The following is a 16,170-nucleotide window of genomic DNA, read 5'->3' as shown; positions in this document are numbered from 1 at the left end:
GTATTCTCTATCCATATCACTTCTTTCAGCTATGATGCTGATAAAAGTTGAGGAACTGATGCTTCAAGACTGTACAAAGGCAAAAGACAGCCTCCAGGTTTAGTCTGATAGCTAAGTATTGATATAATCTGCAACAGAACTATTCCTGCTTCAGAGGTTCACTAGGGTGTTCAGGAAGGTGCTGTGTGGAGGTTTAGAATCTGTATCAGAGCATTTGCTGACCGCCACTCTTCATTTTACAGTTACCTGCTTCTAAAGAGCAGATTCTTATAGTTTATTTGGATTATAAAATGTTGACGTTTTGTAATTATGGTTTCTTGTAATCAGCTTTTTGCCTCTTTTTCCTTGAAATCTCTTAACATTGAAAAAAAAGGAAAGATCATTTGTAGATGCTGAAAAAGCTTTCAAAAGACATTCTACAGATGACCCTGTTCCCAAGAAAACATCCTTTCTTACTTAAGGTGCCCAAGTAAATTCAATCCTTAATGTCAGCCAGTAGCAAAACAGCAGGACAAAATGATAGCAGTCTAGCTTAAGTAATAATCCTTAAGCACTTACTGGCAGGTAAAACAAAAACTCCTCAGGAGGAGGGTTACCATTTCCCGAGCACTTCAGAGAGATGTTGTCCCCTTCTTTGATGGCGTTTTTTGGTGGCAGCACCTGTATTGTCATCTCCTCTGTAGGATCTGCAAGAGTCACAGATACAAGTTAACTATTGCCATCAAGTACCAAATTACTCTGTACATACACTGTCAATAACTAAATTATACACAATTTTCTCAAAAATCTAGTAATGGTAATTACTTAAATGTATCTTTTTATACAAGGATTGAAGTTAATAACTTCTTGCTACACCAAGTACTAATCTTGGAAGAGCAAACTACAAAGAGACCCTGTAACATAAAATTCAATTTCTCCCTAGCAAAATGTCTAACTGAGGTAGGAATGACCATAATTATTTTATGGGTAAAAAACCAGTAGGAGCAATCTCACTATATGATTTCATTATAGGGACATTTAACTGTATTACAGGAATCTTACAGTTTGGAAAGACTGGATCAGCTAGCAAAGTAACTTAAATTATTAGTCAACCTTGTGCCCATATTATAGAATAATACCTTACATTAAATAAAAATATACACGAGCTAATAACACCAGCAAGATTCTGGGCATGCAGGAGAAGAGTAGGTCTGCTTTCAAACAGCTGAATCTGTGAACTGAGGGAGACACTTAACACAATCAACAGGATTGTAAGTATATTATAATTCTGTTCTGTTCAGTGGAGCCAAGATGCAACTTTCGTTTCGTTTTGGTTATATTTATGGAGAAAATAGGGCAAAGGGTATTCGTTAGCGAAGTGACTGCTTAACAGTGGAATGCTAAAAAAAATTAAAGGCTAAATGAATACAGTGGACCATATCTAGCAAATATGAAATAAAAGGAGGTGGTGTTGGTGGCTATAAGTCACCTACTTTCTAACTTATCCACTTATTTATAGCTTGATAATACAATAAAACATGAATTTTAAAACCATATAATGCAAAGGTTTATTGTAGAGAGCCTTTCCATAAGGTTTAATATCATTGAGGTATGTGTCTATATTTCCAAACTGGTAGCACTAAATATTATCTCTGAAGACTTATTTTGGTATTAACTAATAATGAGACAAATAAGTGGTACATTTGGAGGTGTTTTTCTATCCCTTGCAGTCATTTATTTATATTTTTTAAGAGTAAAATGCAGGAAAAATTTTAGAAGGGTTGTTCTAGATTACTCATTTGCCTTTTCTTCAAGCTTGGGCATCTCTGAATATTTGTCCAGAATGTTCTGAGGCCGAGCAATAATTGGTTTAATATATTTTTTGTTAGTGTCTTTGAATTGACCTGAAGTAGATCCCGACCAGCAGTTCCCAGTGAAGTTGGAAAGTGTGTTAAGTTTGGTTTAGGTCTTCGACTGACCTTCCGTTTCGTGACCTTTTCTTGCTCCTTCAGGTGGCCCTTCTCTGACTAGTCGTGGCCTGTTGCTTGTCACTTTGGCACATCCCCCCATCAAGGCTGACACGGTGACAGTGGATCTCAATCCATCTGACTTCCTGTTTCATTTCAAAAATTCCCCTTCACTGTGTCCCCTTATCCATAGCCTCTGTTCTGTACTAGGGGGTTGGAGAACTAAACTGAGATCAAAATGTTAATGTTAATGTCACACATTTTATTTTTACAGTAACTTTATTGATGTCCACTAACCTTCATCAAACAAAACTAATGGTCTCTTGTACTTCCTTGGCCTCTAACTTTGAGTTTTACTCTGTCATTCATCTGCTTACTCTGGCTTTCTCCTTTGCTTTCTCTTATCTATTCAGTCACCCAGTCTTAATGATTAATACTTAATATATTCTGCATGTGATTCACCCCTTCTGTTCTCACTAACACTTCCCGAGTCCAGGCTCTAATTAACCCACACAGGATGCAGTTCCATCAAACTTCATTCAGTCCCTCACTTTGAACCTTTCTTTTTTCTACTCCTTCCTATACAGGAGTGGGCAAAAGTAGGTTTATAGTTCTGAGTACATGAAACAGAGTTTATTCTTGTATTATTTATTATTGTATTTTTCATAAGAACAAAACTTACTCTTCACAACACCTGTATATTTCCTCTAAACCAGTTTTTAAGTAGTGCTTTGACTATTACAATGATGTTCAAAACCCTTGTGAATTTCTAATATAAAAATACTGAAATACATATTTCTTAACCTAGTATCTATTGTTCATCTCACTACTCTCTGTATACCCCTACATTATAAACAAAAGAGTCTACTCAATTTTCTTTCTCCCATCTTTCCATTTATTCTTCTGTCTGGTCATTTATTAATTTGTTCACTAATATATATATTTTCTTCAGGTACTAAGTGCTAGAGTTATAAAGTTTAGAGCAGTATAATCTCTTCAGTGAACTTTCAAAATATGATCTCACCATACTTAATATTTAAAACTATAATAATATAAAAACACATATGATGTAAGCATAGTGACTGCTGGTAGCTTATAGATGCCTGAGCCTGGGAAACTTCTAGTAGGAATTGACTCTGGATCTGGGTTTTGAAGACTGAATAGGTGCTTGCTAGACAATAAAGGGGAGGGAGTAACAGCATATGGCTAGGCATGTAAGTGATATTTTATAGGAAGATCTAGAGAACAGAACAGGCTATGGTAGGTACTGTGAAGTAATGAAAGTTGAGAAATAGTACAGGACCATATCTACGGGAGACTCAAGGCATACTGAAATCAGTTGGGAATGTGAAGATCAATGTGATATCAATCTCAGTGATCCAAGATATCATTGAAGAACTTTTATCACAGTAGTGACACGGTCACATTTGTGTTTTAGAAAGATATTTCTGACAGCAGCTTGGAAGGCAGTTTGGAATGAATAAACGATTTAGAAAATTGTCACAAAAATACAGGTGATAAAGAATGGTGGCATAATCTTAGGTGGTGTCAGAAGGCAAAAATCAGATAAAGCCCAAAATTAAAGGACTAGGTTCTATAAGAATTCTTTACTGACTAAATAGGTTAGGGAAAGAGTAGACTAGTGCATCTTTGTCAAGATAAATTTATCAAATTTCTTTATCATGAGTGTACTCTGCAATCTTTCCATTCAGTTATCCTAGAGCAGTGGTTCTGCAAGTGTGGTCTTCAGATCAGCAGCAATTGCATCACCAGGGAAACTGTTATAATGCGAAGTTTGGGCTCCTCTCAGTAACTAGTGGATGAGAAGCTAGAGCTGGGTCCAGCAATTTGTGTCTGACAAGTTCTTCAAGTGAGGTTGATGCATACTGAAGTTTGACAGTCACTGTCCTTGATTATCTGAGCTCTTAGAACTGTTTACCAAGTTCCTGTGGCTTAGACCACTTATAATCTTGCACTGACAATTTCCTTCTGATGCAGCTGTCTTATTTCTCTACTAGAGTAGCAAATTCCTTAAATGTCAGGACTATATTTCAAATGTTTCACCATGAGGCCCAGCAATAAACACATTGTGCCTTCTCAAAAGCTGTGCCAAATGCACCTTACCAAGCCAATCACAGTAAAGTCATTTTCTTCAGTAAGACCAAAGGCAGTTCTGCCTTCCCAACACCAAGCTTTATTATACTCACATACATTTCTGTTCTTTCTTAAGCCAATTTCCCATTCTTTAATACATATCTTGATAATCTTTTCTATCTTGTACTTCTGCACATATACCAAGATAGTTTATTTCCAATTGTATAGTTTTGAACAGACAGAATTCCTCCTTCACTTATAGAAATGATAGTTTGATTTTTGATAAGCTGTACATGATGAAATCCTCTCAGTTCTTGCCTTTAAATGAAGTTGAAATATATTTACAAATTTAAAGGCAAAAAGACCCTCTATCATTAAGGGAAGTGGAGTTTTAGTTTTGTTCTCATACCAGGTTCTACACTTCGTGGCACCAAAATAGAAATGTAGGTAGGTAAGAACTCTCTGAAGGCTCAGATGGAATTTATGCCCTTTCTCCAGAATAGATGTGGAAGTGCTTGGTTATATGACACATGGTAGTATTATAAGAATTTATTTATAAATTTATAAAATTTATTTATAAATTTTAAAATAATAAATTTTAAATAATGCATTTAAAAATAATAAAATTGTTCTTGCCTTTACCTAAGAAGATATATTACCTATAACCTTATGTAGTAATAATGATCATTTTGTAATAATGAGAATAGTACTTAATAATGAGCATTTAATGTGCGAGATTATATGCTATTTTAGATTTATGATTTCACTTCATTACCATAACGACTCTATGAGTTAAGTATTATATTTTTTCCCATTTCAAAGTAAGAAAAGTGAGATCTAGAGCAGTGATTTTCAACCTTTTTACACTTAGGGAATGGTGAAATAAGAGAATTATTTTGGAGATGGCTAAGGCAGAAACCACTCTGAGCATAAGCGAGTTCGACTAAGATCCTTGGCTGTGTAATCTTCATACAGCATCAGGGTAGTTAACTCTTTCATAGATGGGCAAGAAATTTTTGGCAGACTGGTCCACGAACCAACGATTGAAAAACACTGACCTAGAGTATTTAAGCTACTCTCCCAGAAACACACAGTAACTGACACTGGCATTGGACTGCTCTTAATATTTGCTTTTAATTATTAGATTCTCTTGGCACCTGTCTTACAGGAAAGAGCACAGCATTGGAGAAAAGATTCTAATCTAGTTTGTAAGCCAATTTAGGACAAGTTTCAGAGCCTTATTTTACTGCAAAGTGAAATTATTGAGTTAGACCAGATGATTATGAAGTTTCCTTTGTATCCTTCTATTCTATGTTTCAAATCTATAAAATAAATTTACCAAAACATCTTAAAATACAACATTCTTATTTATTTTATGTTACTGATTTCATTAATAAAAAATGAATTTCTTTATTGAAATGGAAATGCCTTATCTAGAAAACTAGTCATATGCTTCTTTTTTTCTGTCATTCATTTAAAACCAGCAGATGGCATTTTGAACTCCTATAAAGTCTATGGCTATGGGACAGGGCTGAGGACTAGGAGGAGGGATAAGACTAAGTTAAGAGATCTTGTCTTTAAGGAGCTTAGCATTTAGCAGAATACAGGAAAAGATGCTCATAAATAACAAACAAGAGAGTGAAAAATATCACAAGACATGTAAGCCTATATTCTACAGGTCTTTCAATGAGGAACAGATTATTAGGGTACTTATTAGGGTTCTATGGAGTAGGGGTGGGGTTGGAAGTAGAATCCAAAGATTATTAGGATTGGGACTTAAAAGACTGATATGCATTTGAATGTTTTTTCTAATGTATTAAAATTGCATAATTATATGTTGAGTTACTTACAGTAAATATCAAAGACTGCTTGTTCAGAATAAAGTGTTTTCTGGCCTGATGGTCCATAATATGTCACAGAACAGGTGAACGGCATTTGTATGTCGGCCTTGGTCGTCTTGTATTCCAGGGATGAAGTCATGGTATAGAGCTGAGTTACAGGGTCTGTTTCCTTTTTGAGAATTATGACCACCTCTGAAGAAAATAGAGAACACTAATGATAGGATCTTTCATCAGAATCCCAATTCTTAATTAAACGTCACAACACCATTTAGAAGTGGCTTTGTCCTTTTCAATGTATATTTAACAGGAGGGGAAAGTGACATACAGTGAGGTAAGATGTTTTTTTCAAAACCATGAGTCAGAGACAAAGACAGAAATAGAATCCTGGAATCTGATTTTCCACTCACTTTAATTAACTTCTAAAACATGTACACACAGAAATAATTCTCTCTGCTCCTAATTCTTCTGTACAAGGGCTACAATGGTGTTTAAGAAATCAATGATTTAATGGACACTTAAAGTAACAAAACATGAGTCCTAGATCAAAAGAAGGCTATACATTTAGATGCAGAATAGTTTAAGGAATCCCTAGATAAGAGAAAGTCAAGTCAAAACAGATCATCTGAATTGACTGCCCACTTCATACCCACCTCCTTCAAGGGGCTGCAGCACTTTCCCACTCCTGTACCATGTGATGTTGCCATCTGGGTAACTGTCTTTTGAAACACAGTCACCCAACTGCAAGATGAAGAGGGAATTTTACTACCTTGATTTCATTAGTGGTTGTCAAGCTGGAAAGCTCAGAATCCTCAGGGGATTTCGAGTTATCCCAAAGGTTTCCTGAGCCATTCATTTTTCCAAGCACTGACTAAGGAGCGAATAAAACGTTCTCTTGTATAAAAACAATATCTCATACTTAAAATTATGGTTTTGTCCATTTAAAAATATGCCACAGATGCTACAACTATTAATAAAACCACATTCATGTAAAAAGTATTACCAAATTTATTTCAAAATTATTCATTTTTAACATTGACTAAATAACATAAGTATATTAACATTGGCTATTACCATGGTTCATAGATCTGCAAGAATCATTAACCGTGTTAAACTGCGGTGGACTCTCTAGTTTCATATTACATACACTCCAGATTACAGTACATCTACTCACCATGATCTATAATACCCACCACTTTTCTGCAAATGTGTGTAAATTTTAATATTTAATGTCTATAAAATAATATTACGCAGAAAAATCTAATCTGATTCAAAAAATTCCAGACTTGGTTTTTCCCCTACACAAAGGAAAACTGAGGTAGTTTGGCTAGTAAAAATAAGATTATTAGTCAACTGAGGTGCCAAGATTTGTCTCTTCATTTCAGCCTCCCTTCAAACCTCTGCTAATGTGATCTTTCAAATCTGATCTTCTCATACCTTTACTTCCACTTTTCAGTAGTTTCACTTTCAATAGAACAAAGTCCAAACTCCCTACATAACATATAAGGCTTATCATAATCCAGCCTCTCCTTCCCTCTCCAGATTTCTTTCTTATTTCGCTCTCTTGCCCACTGTCTTAGCACTCAAGTTTCTGCAATTCAAATAACTTGGTATTTCCCCCCAAATATCATTCTCTTTTACATCATATTACTTTAAATTGCTGATCTGGGGAAAATTTACTCATCTTTCTTGACTCCATTAAATCGTTAGTTCATCCAAACAGGAAAGACATGCCCTTATTTACGCTTATTTTTCTCTTTTCCCTTGAGAAATAGAATCACCTTCCTCTGTGTCCCCATTCTACCTTATGCAGACTTCCTGACAGTCACCTGCACAAGAAAACAATTTATCTTAGTTGTCCTGGCATCTGAGGCCAGGAGAAGGCATTTAATAGTAGGCTAAGTGAAGGCAATTAATCAAAAAACAAGTTCTTACCTTTTTTAGCTTCTCTGTTTCAAGAAATGGTGCTTTGCTAACAATTTCAGGTTTAGATGGTTGCTCTAAAGTTAAGTAGAGAAAGGTTTTGAGTACATGTGGAAGTATAAAAGAATGTTCTGATTTGGCTTAAATAAAAAAAGAATTCAGCCTTGGCTGGTTGGCTCAGTGGTACAGCATTGGCCTAGCATGTGGATGTCCTGGGTTTGGGTTCAATTCTCAGTCAGAGCATACAAAAGAAGGATCCATTTGCTTCTCTACCCTTCTCCCCTCCCCTTCTCTCTCTCTCTCTCTCTCTCTCTCTCTCTCTCTCTCTCTCTTTCCTCTTGCAGCCATTAGTTCCAGCTTATCGACCTCAGGCACTGAGAATGACCCCATGGAGCCTCTACTTCCGGCACTAAAATTAGCTAAATTGTGGCATGGCTCCAGATGGGCAGAGCATCGGCCCCAGATGGGCTTGCCAGGTGAATCCTAGTCAGGGTGCATGTGGAAGTCTGTCTCTCTATCTTCCCTCCTTTCACTTGAAAGAGAAGGAAAAAAAATCATTTACTCAGTGTAGAAAATCAAGCAACAACACATAGAACAGATTTCCTATAGAATACGTATTTAAGAAATCTAGTTAGTCCATCATTTTGAATATTTGCTATATTATGTCAAATATCACATTAAATGCTTATAACTCCTTTGAAAAAAATGTCAATGATGTTTTCTGGACACTTTATAAACAATCTATATGGATTTGATTATGAAACAGTAGTTAATGTACTAAATATATTATCTCCAATTGATTACCATATCCACTTATCAATAGTTTCTGACTCCTCAGGTGGAGAGCTGAATCCACATGAATCAGAGTTGCAGGGGTACTTGATTAAAATGCAGATTTCTGAGCTCTAACTGGCCAACTGAATCAGACTTTCTGGGCAGAATCCTATAAATCTACAGTTTTCACAAGTTCCATATGGAATTCTTGGGCACAATAAAGTTAAAGATTTATTGCTCTAAAATCATGAAAAATACCAAGTTAAGGGATACAGATGCCCAAGTTTCCAGTGTATCTTAAACCTTATTTTTAAAGTGAAAACCCATGTACCAAACAATAAAGGTGGCAAAATCTTTCAAATATGGAAACTGAGATAATGAATGGAAGTATTTTAAATATAAGAAATTATGTAAGCATAAATTCTAAGAGACTTCAATAAAAATTGCTTTAAAATTGTTTAGCAACAAGGTAGTACTTAAGCTAATTTTAACTTATTTTATTCTATGCTGCTAGTTTTTTAACATTGATAGAATTTTTAACTTTTCAATTAGCTTTAACAATTCGCCTACAAAAAATTAATATCACCTCACTTGTATTGACTTTTGTGAGTTGTATGGAGCAGAATTATTCTATTCTCATATAAACAAATAAAAACAACCAGTTATTCTTTCTTTTATGATCTTATTGTTTATGATCTCCAAATACTTATACTTTTGATTAACAGACTAAACTAAATTGGCTTTTGTGTAATTATACTTCAGAATCACTTATCAGACATGCTACCTACTCAGACCATTACAGAAAACTAAAATAAAGACCAAAGATAGCAAAGTGAATATTGCCAAGACTATATGCAAATAAAAAACAACAACAAAAAAACAAATTTCTTCAGGTTAATATTGAGTATTAATTTCCCTTTTGCAATTATGTTCTATATTACAAATTAGAATAATGAATAATAGTAAATCTGCTTATGTGTAGAACTCACACACTTTAATTATAGGAGGATCTATTTAATATTAATTCTAGAAACATAATTTTCCTAATACAATTTTCACTAGAGTGATTATCGGTTTTCTAAATATATAGATTAGAAACAAAATATTAAAAATATAAAAAAATATAAAAAATAATTATAGAAGAATAGACAGGCATGACAGACAACTACATTAACACAAAATAGAAGTGGCATCTGACCCACTGACTGTTAAAAATATGACCAAAAATATGACAAAAAACAGACAAAAATTCAATATAAACAGCAACTCCTGGGACACATATGGTGGCAGATTAAAGTTGTCCATATATCAGTAAGCCTTTATATTATGACTATTTTAATGTAATGTCAATAATGTTCATAATTAGAACACTGAGTTATTGCTAAAACATTAAATTCTGTTCAGGTTTTATATTTTAATGCAAATGTAATACACTTGAAAAAGGTCTGCAACCAAAATATTCAAACATAATAAAAATTTGGGGGGCTTCAGCAGGTAAATCCAAATCCTTTGGGAACTAAAATCAGTAATTTAGTAATACTTCTCTGAGAGCTGAAGAGAGGTAAGTTATTAAAGTTATTTATGAGGTCAGTCAATAGTTAAAATTAACAAGAAAAAAATTTTTTGTTTCTTCTTCAGTAGTAGCTATGCTTGGAATACCTAGAGGGATTTGAGAAATCCACTGAAAATAATTTAGGCTGTTAATACAAAAGGTAGATAGGCAATCTGTCTAAGTCGCAGTACTTTTTAGTTCACCCAAATAATATACCTAAATAGTTAGGCATATACTTCCTCTAATGTAGAATATATTTCTCTCCTTTGCCTTGTGAACCCTGTGATGTTTTATCAGTGCATATAAGATCATAAACACTTGACCGTGTGTGAAGGACTAACTTCCATTAATATTATCTAAAATTTATTCTTATTTTAATAAAATGAAACTGTAGCAAAATCAGAGAAACTTGATGAAAGAATGCTTAGAGTTTAGTCCTCTTTACACTGTTATTTATCTTTCTGTTGGAAAGAGAGAGTTACAGTGTATTGTGGAAGTAATTGTAATACCTATTGCATTTATTTGAGTTATTCTGTCTTTAACCTTTTGTGTCAAACCCTCTATATTAACTATATATTCTGTGTGTAATTTTCTCCTACCCTAGCTTGTAACAATCAATGAGTATTAGTTGGAGGACCATAAAAGAGGACAAGTACTATTTTAACCAAATTGCATATTGATTCCCAAGTGTTTTTTTTTTTAAAAACTTTACATGAATTATGTCTTAATATGATTTAAGGATTCATAAGCAAGTATAGAATTGAAAGAAAAAGTCATGCCCCAAATTTATTTGCATTACTGAAATAATTTTGTCAAGGGTCTCATAGCCAAGTGAGGATGGAGTGGTGAATGCAAAACTGCTCCACGTCACCCACAAGGTACCATGCTATTGTCAAAGACCATGTACAGGACAGCTCAGTGTGCTGTGGAGGGAGAGCAGGAAAAGGCAGGTGCACTGTTACACGGACTCAAGAGTGCCTCTCTCAGAACGTTGTTGGCAATCACCCCTCAGAAATCGTCATGTACTTTATGGAAACTATTGTGAGCGAGAAATGATCGATTTTCCTCATGAGATGGGAAAGGTCTTTTTTTATGTTTAAAGAATCAAAATGAAATATATAATCTAGGTATCATTTGTTAAACAGCTCATTTTCTGCTTCCTTCAATAAAAAAAAAAGTTATTTAGTGATTTGCAGGTTGACTTTCAAAAGGAGGTAGGAAGAAGGAAGTTCAATTCTGATAAAATGAGGTCAGTCAATAGTTAAAATTAACAAGAAAATTTTTTTTGTTTCTTTCTTCTTCAGTAGTGTTTATACAGTATTGAAAGCAAGCTCTCAAATAACTGTGTAAAGCAAACCAGCTCTGCCCATCACTGACTAAAAAGCTGACCCAGGTGCACACCAGACTATGTCATGGAACAGTCTTTATTTAATACTACAGACACCAGAGTATAAGAGGCTAGACTGGTTAGCCTAGACTGGTGGAGTTTTTAAATGATTTTTTTAGAGGTGCAGCTCTTCTGACTCCTTCTTTTTATCCCCTGAACAAGTTATCATGAAAGAGCTTTGAACTATTCAGTAGGTGAAATTCTGGCTAATCTAACAGAAGCAGTTCCTCACCTTCTCAGTTCTCTTCATAAGTTCCTCAAGGGGATCCTAGGAACACAATGGGGATATTGCCATCTAATTCAAAGTATGTATTTTACTGATGAGGAAGAACTCATAGCCCAAGACTGGGGCAGTGACTTGACCAAGGTTGAAGATTAGCAGCTGATCTAAGAAAATTAGGTCTCCTGATGACCAGTTCAGTGATTTTCCCACTACACCATTGACAGCCATCTGTTAACCTAGGTACCCATTTGATCTCTAAAATCTTTGCACAATAGCCAGAATGAATCTCTGGGAACTTTTAAAAGTCTATTCTTCCTTTTGAATGGTATTATTAACTTCAAATGTGCATTAAATGCAAACACAGTTTGATTTTGATGCCATTCAATCACACACACACACACACACACACAAAGCTGTATTAGTGGTGACAAAACACATGATTTATTTTGATCTAGGCTGCTTTATTGAAATGATTTCTTGCATCTGAGGTATAAGTTTAAACTAAACAAACAAGTCTACATTAGAGGTAACAAGGTCATCAGTCACGGTTTCTAGTTTGAATGAATACAATTTGGCTTTGCCCATGAGGACGGCACTGTGCAGCAAGCTGAGCTGGGACTAGCTCACATTAACCATACTCAGTTCTGTGATACACAGTGCACGTTGCTAGGTGATTTGACAGAAGGAAACAGAGGGCAGATTGATGAGCCTAGTAACTCTTCAGTAACCGTAATATATACACGCACAGAATGAGAGCCTCCCTGTCACAGCTGCCGTTTGCTTCGTGAAAAGTGACCCAAAGTAAATTCATTATTTTTAAGAAAGCAAAAGCCCTATATGCCCTTGCAAACATTTTCTTTATCAAGAGCTGGCTGTTCATTTTATTAGACTTGGAGTGTCCCATAGTTTCTAGTACAAAACTCCATTTTCAAGGACATGTAGCTTGTCTATTTAAATTTTCCTTGGCCCAGAGCCTGTAATGTAGATTCTATTTCTAAGAATCACTTTGTTCTCAACAAAATTCAAAAGAGAAGGGGTAGCGGTGCTGATAGTATGTGGGTATGAGTTTGTTGTCATGATCATAGAAATCTCTGTATTCCAAAATGGCTTAAGATTTTTATCTAATTAGACCAACTGCATTTTTTTTTTCATTTTTCTGAAGCTGGAAACAGGGAGAGACAGTCAGACAGACTCCCGCATGTGCCCGACTGGGATCCACCCGGCATGCCCACCAGGGGCGATGCTCTGCCCACCAGGGGGCGATGCTCTGCCCATCCTGGGCGTCGCCATGTTGCGACCAGAGCCACTCTAGCGCCTGAGGCAGAGGCCACAGAGCCATCCCCAGCGCCCGGGCCATCTTTGCTCCAATGGAGCCTTGGCTGCGGGAGGGGAAGGGAGAGACAGAGAGGAAAGCGCGGCGGAGGGGTGGAGAAGCAAATGAGCGCTTCTCCTGTGTGCCCTGGCCGGGAATCGAACCCGGGTCCTCCGCACGCTAGGCCGACGCTCTACCGCTGAGCCAACCGGCCAGGGCTGCATTTTTTTTTTCAAGCTTCTGTGTGGTATTTTCATTAAAAAGAGCATAGTCCGAAAATTTTCACAAATAGAACAACCGAGATTTTTCTCAGCGTTTTTGTATAGAATCTTGAGATTTGGTCATTTCAACCCCGTATAAAAGAAACCTGACAATGACAAATAATACACATAACCTTTAGAGTACTGCGACTTACCGTAATCTCTATACCTATTGTGGTACATTCTTGATATGTGCTTATATTTATGAAATCATGCCCTAATTAAAATTTTTGGTTGTGCTTTTGAAAGTATCCCAAGAAGTGCACCAGCCATCTTCCTAATAACATCAAAGTGAAATAAATAAATAAATAAGTACATGGGACATTGCCAAATACATGATCAGATTGAGTAATTTAATAGAAGGGGGTGTGACAGGCAAACCCTTGGTATTAGGCTTTATTCTTAAAATAACTGAGAAGAGAGAATGGTTTCTAGAAGGTGCCAGCTAAGCTGAAAAGTAATCAACTACAACATGAAATAATGGTTTTATAAGTTTCTTCTGGAGAACAAAGGTTTCCTTTGATAGTATAAGCACTCTTGGAATCTGTGTCATGACATGGTAGGAGCGCTGAAGTCAATATAAATACTTAAAGGACAGTCCTACTTAGTTGCATAGGCTATTACAAGAGAAACAGCAAGAATCCATGTGTACTTGCTGTAGTAGCAAGGTCCTCTGGGTTTCTTTCTTCCCTGTTTATTTTAATAATTTCTAGTTACTGTCAAGTCATCAGAAAAAGAAGGGAAAAAAATTAAAATGAGAATTTCTTCCCTAATTAAAAGACTGGCATTCTGAAACTTCTGAGATGTTTTTTCTCCCTGTACTTTCTAAAATATTATGCTATAACAGAGGTGGAACTTTTTATTTCAATATTAAGAGATAAAATGATTTAATTAAAATTTCTCAAGCCACTCATTTGCATAGCAATTTGCACAGTAAGATTAACTAGACATTATCATTAGGCGAAGTAACCTTGCCATAGTGACGGCAGTAGTTGCTCCAAGCTTCTTCCACACTCTTCTCTTCTTTTAACTCTATTCTTCTCCTCTTCTTGTTTCCCACAGATATACTTAGGATATGGTAAACTTTGTGATGTTAGGGTAATTTTATAAACCAACTGAACACTTTGAAGCGAGAAATGAGCAAGCATTAAAGGTTAGCATATGTGTGACGGGCAGCAGGTTTTATATAGACAAACACACACATATATATAGAAAATTTAGATCTCTAAATGACAAGATAGTTTGGATTTGCCTGTTTCTTTTTGTTGCTGTTGTTTTTATCTATCAAAATTCAATTTTATATGGTTCCGCCTGGCATGTATATATGCATTCATGACATGCATAATTATGTGTACATATCATGTACCTATGTACATATCACAGAACATTTATTTGTCTAAGTCAGTGAAGGTTAACGATCACGTGTCAATTTTAACTTAGTAGTACTTCATAGCATTCCAAAACAACAACAGCCTTTTAGTCTCACACTGCAAAAGTCCTGTTTGAACTTTGGGTTTTGCTGTTTTCCTCACTGACAGCATGCATGAGAATGAAGATCGCTAGAAACCCTCTTACATACATGCCCGCTGCAGACACTACAGACTGTCTTCTTTCTCAAGACAAGAGCATTGTCTAGGACCAGCCATCCATCCCACTTAGCAGTTACACTGCAGACTACTTACTGAACACCCTGACTATTGTCGGTGCCTCAAACACGTTGTCCTCCGTGACTAGCATGCACACAAATCTCCTCTCGTCACTGATCTTCGCATTACTGATAGACAAAGTGTAGTTTTCTGAGAGGCTCAGTCGGTCCTTGTACTCCGAAACGTCGTCGTACTGAACGCTTTTCTTGGTAGAGGACCTGAAGGCAATAAATACTGGGGAGCCGTCGGGCTTTTCCTAAAAATTGAAATAATAATACATTTAAAAAAACATGCATATTCGGGTGTTTCAGGATCACATCCAGAATCATAAAATTTCCTTGGCCATATTCTTCCACCAATATTTATAGTTGTGTCCAAGAAGGTAGTTTTGGATACAAGCCTCACATAAATCTTTGGGTGCAGAAAAATCACTCTCGGTAAGTGAAGTTGTAAGCTCCTTTACAGGGATCACCTTAAATGTCTGTAAAGGAAAGGGCAATGCTCTAGGAATCTGAGCTTTCCTGCATCTCCAGGACAGAATAGTGACTGTTTTAAAGCTGACAAGAGCTGTCTTTGTGTCTAATATTAAGGAAAAAAAATAGATGTAAACAAATATACAAAGGTACAAAATGATATTCAGCTAACCATCACAGCAAGCGTACACTTGAGCTGCAAACATGCCTTTAGCAATCATGTAAAGTTAATTCTCTTTAGTATATTCATTACTTTTAATTCTCATACTTTAAATGTCCATACCTTTCAGTTTCAGCCAAAACTGATACAGCTGACCTTTACATATAAGATAGTTTAATGACTCTTCATTAAGGAACAGTATTTGTCCTTGTGAAACAATCATGTGCATTTAGCAATAGAATCAGTTTAATCACTAAAATCCATAGTTTTGCTACCTTAGTCATAAGCCTTAGCTCAAAGGGCTTTCATATCAAAGCTTATTATCAAAATAAAATAGAATCTGGGCATACACAACTATGCCAAAAGCACTGAGACATATATTCATTTCTTTTTCTGCTCTGACAAAAATGTTCTTAGCTATTAAAGAATTTAATCTAAAACAGAGGGAATGTTTCTTCTACGTACCACCTAAGACCTTTGAGAAAATAAAATACGATAAAAACATTTTCAACTGCATGGCAAATTTCAAGGCGCTACACTTCGAAATTATTAATATTTATTATTGTCTTGTACTAATGCTAT

The 16,170-nt window shown here is 35.6% G+C and overlaps 1 protein-coding gene across 2 annotated transcripts in view; it reads right to left on the bottom strand.

The window, feature by feature from the left end:
• ALCAM (activated leukocyte cell adhesion molecule) overlaps positions 1-16,170 on the bottom strand; it is a 226,963-nt gene that overhangs the window by 33,486 nt on the left and 177,307 nt on the right. For both annotated transcript variants that reach the window (XM_066240915.1, XM_066240914.1), the window contains exons 3-7: positions 14,992-15,211; positions 7,814-7,878; positions 6,532-6,619; positions 5,891-6,073; positions 559-686 (exon numbers count right to left, since the gene is read on the bottom strand). In XM_066240915.1, the coding sequence (XP_066097012.1) occupies positions 559-686; positions 5,891-6,073; positions 6,532-6,619; positions 7,814-7,878; positions 14,992-15,211 (684 nt within the window). The remainder of the gene's footprint in view (positions 1-558; positions 687-5,890; positions 6,074-6,531; positions 6,620-7,813; positions 7,879-14,991; positions 15,212-16,170) is intronic.

The sequence above is a fragment of the Saccopteryx bilineata genome, chromosome 8, assembly GCF_036850765.1.
Source record: "Saccopteryx bilineata isolate mSacBil1 chromosome 8, mSacBil1_pri_phased_curated, whole genome shotgun sequence".
Lineage (NCBI taxonomy): Eukaryota > Metazoa > Chordata > Mammalia > Chiroptera > Emballonuridae > Saccopteryx > Saccopteryx bilineata.
The sequence above is the reverse complement of the archived record's forward strand: the minus strand, read 5'-3'. Positions and strand labels throughout refer to the sequence as shown.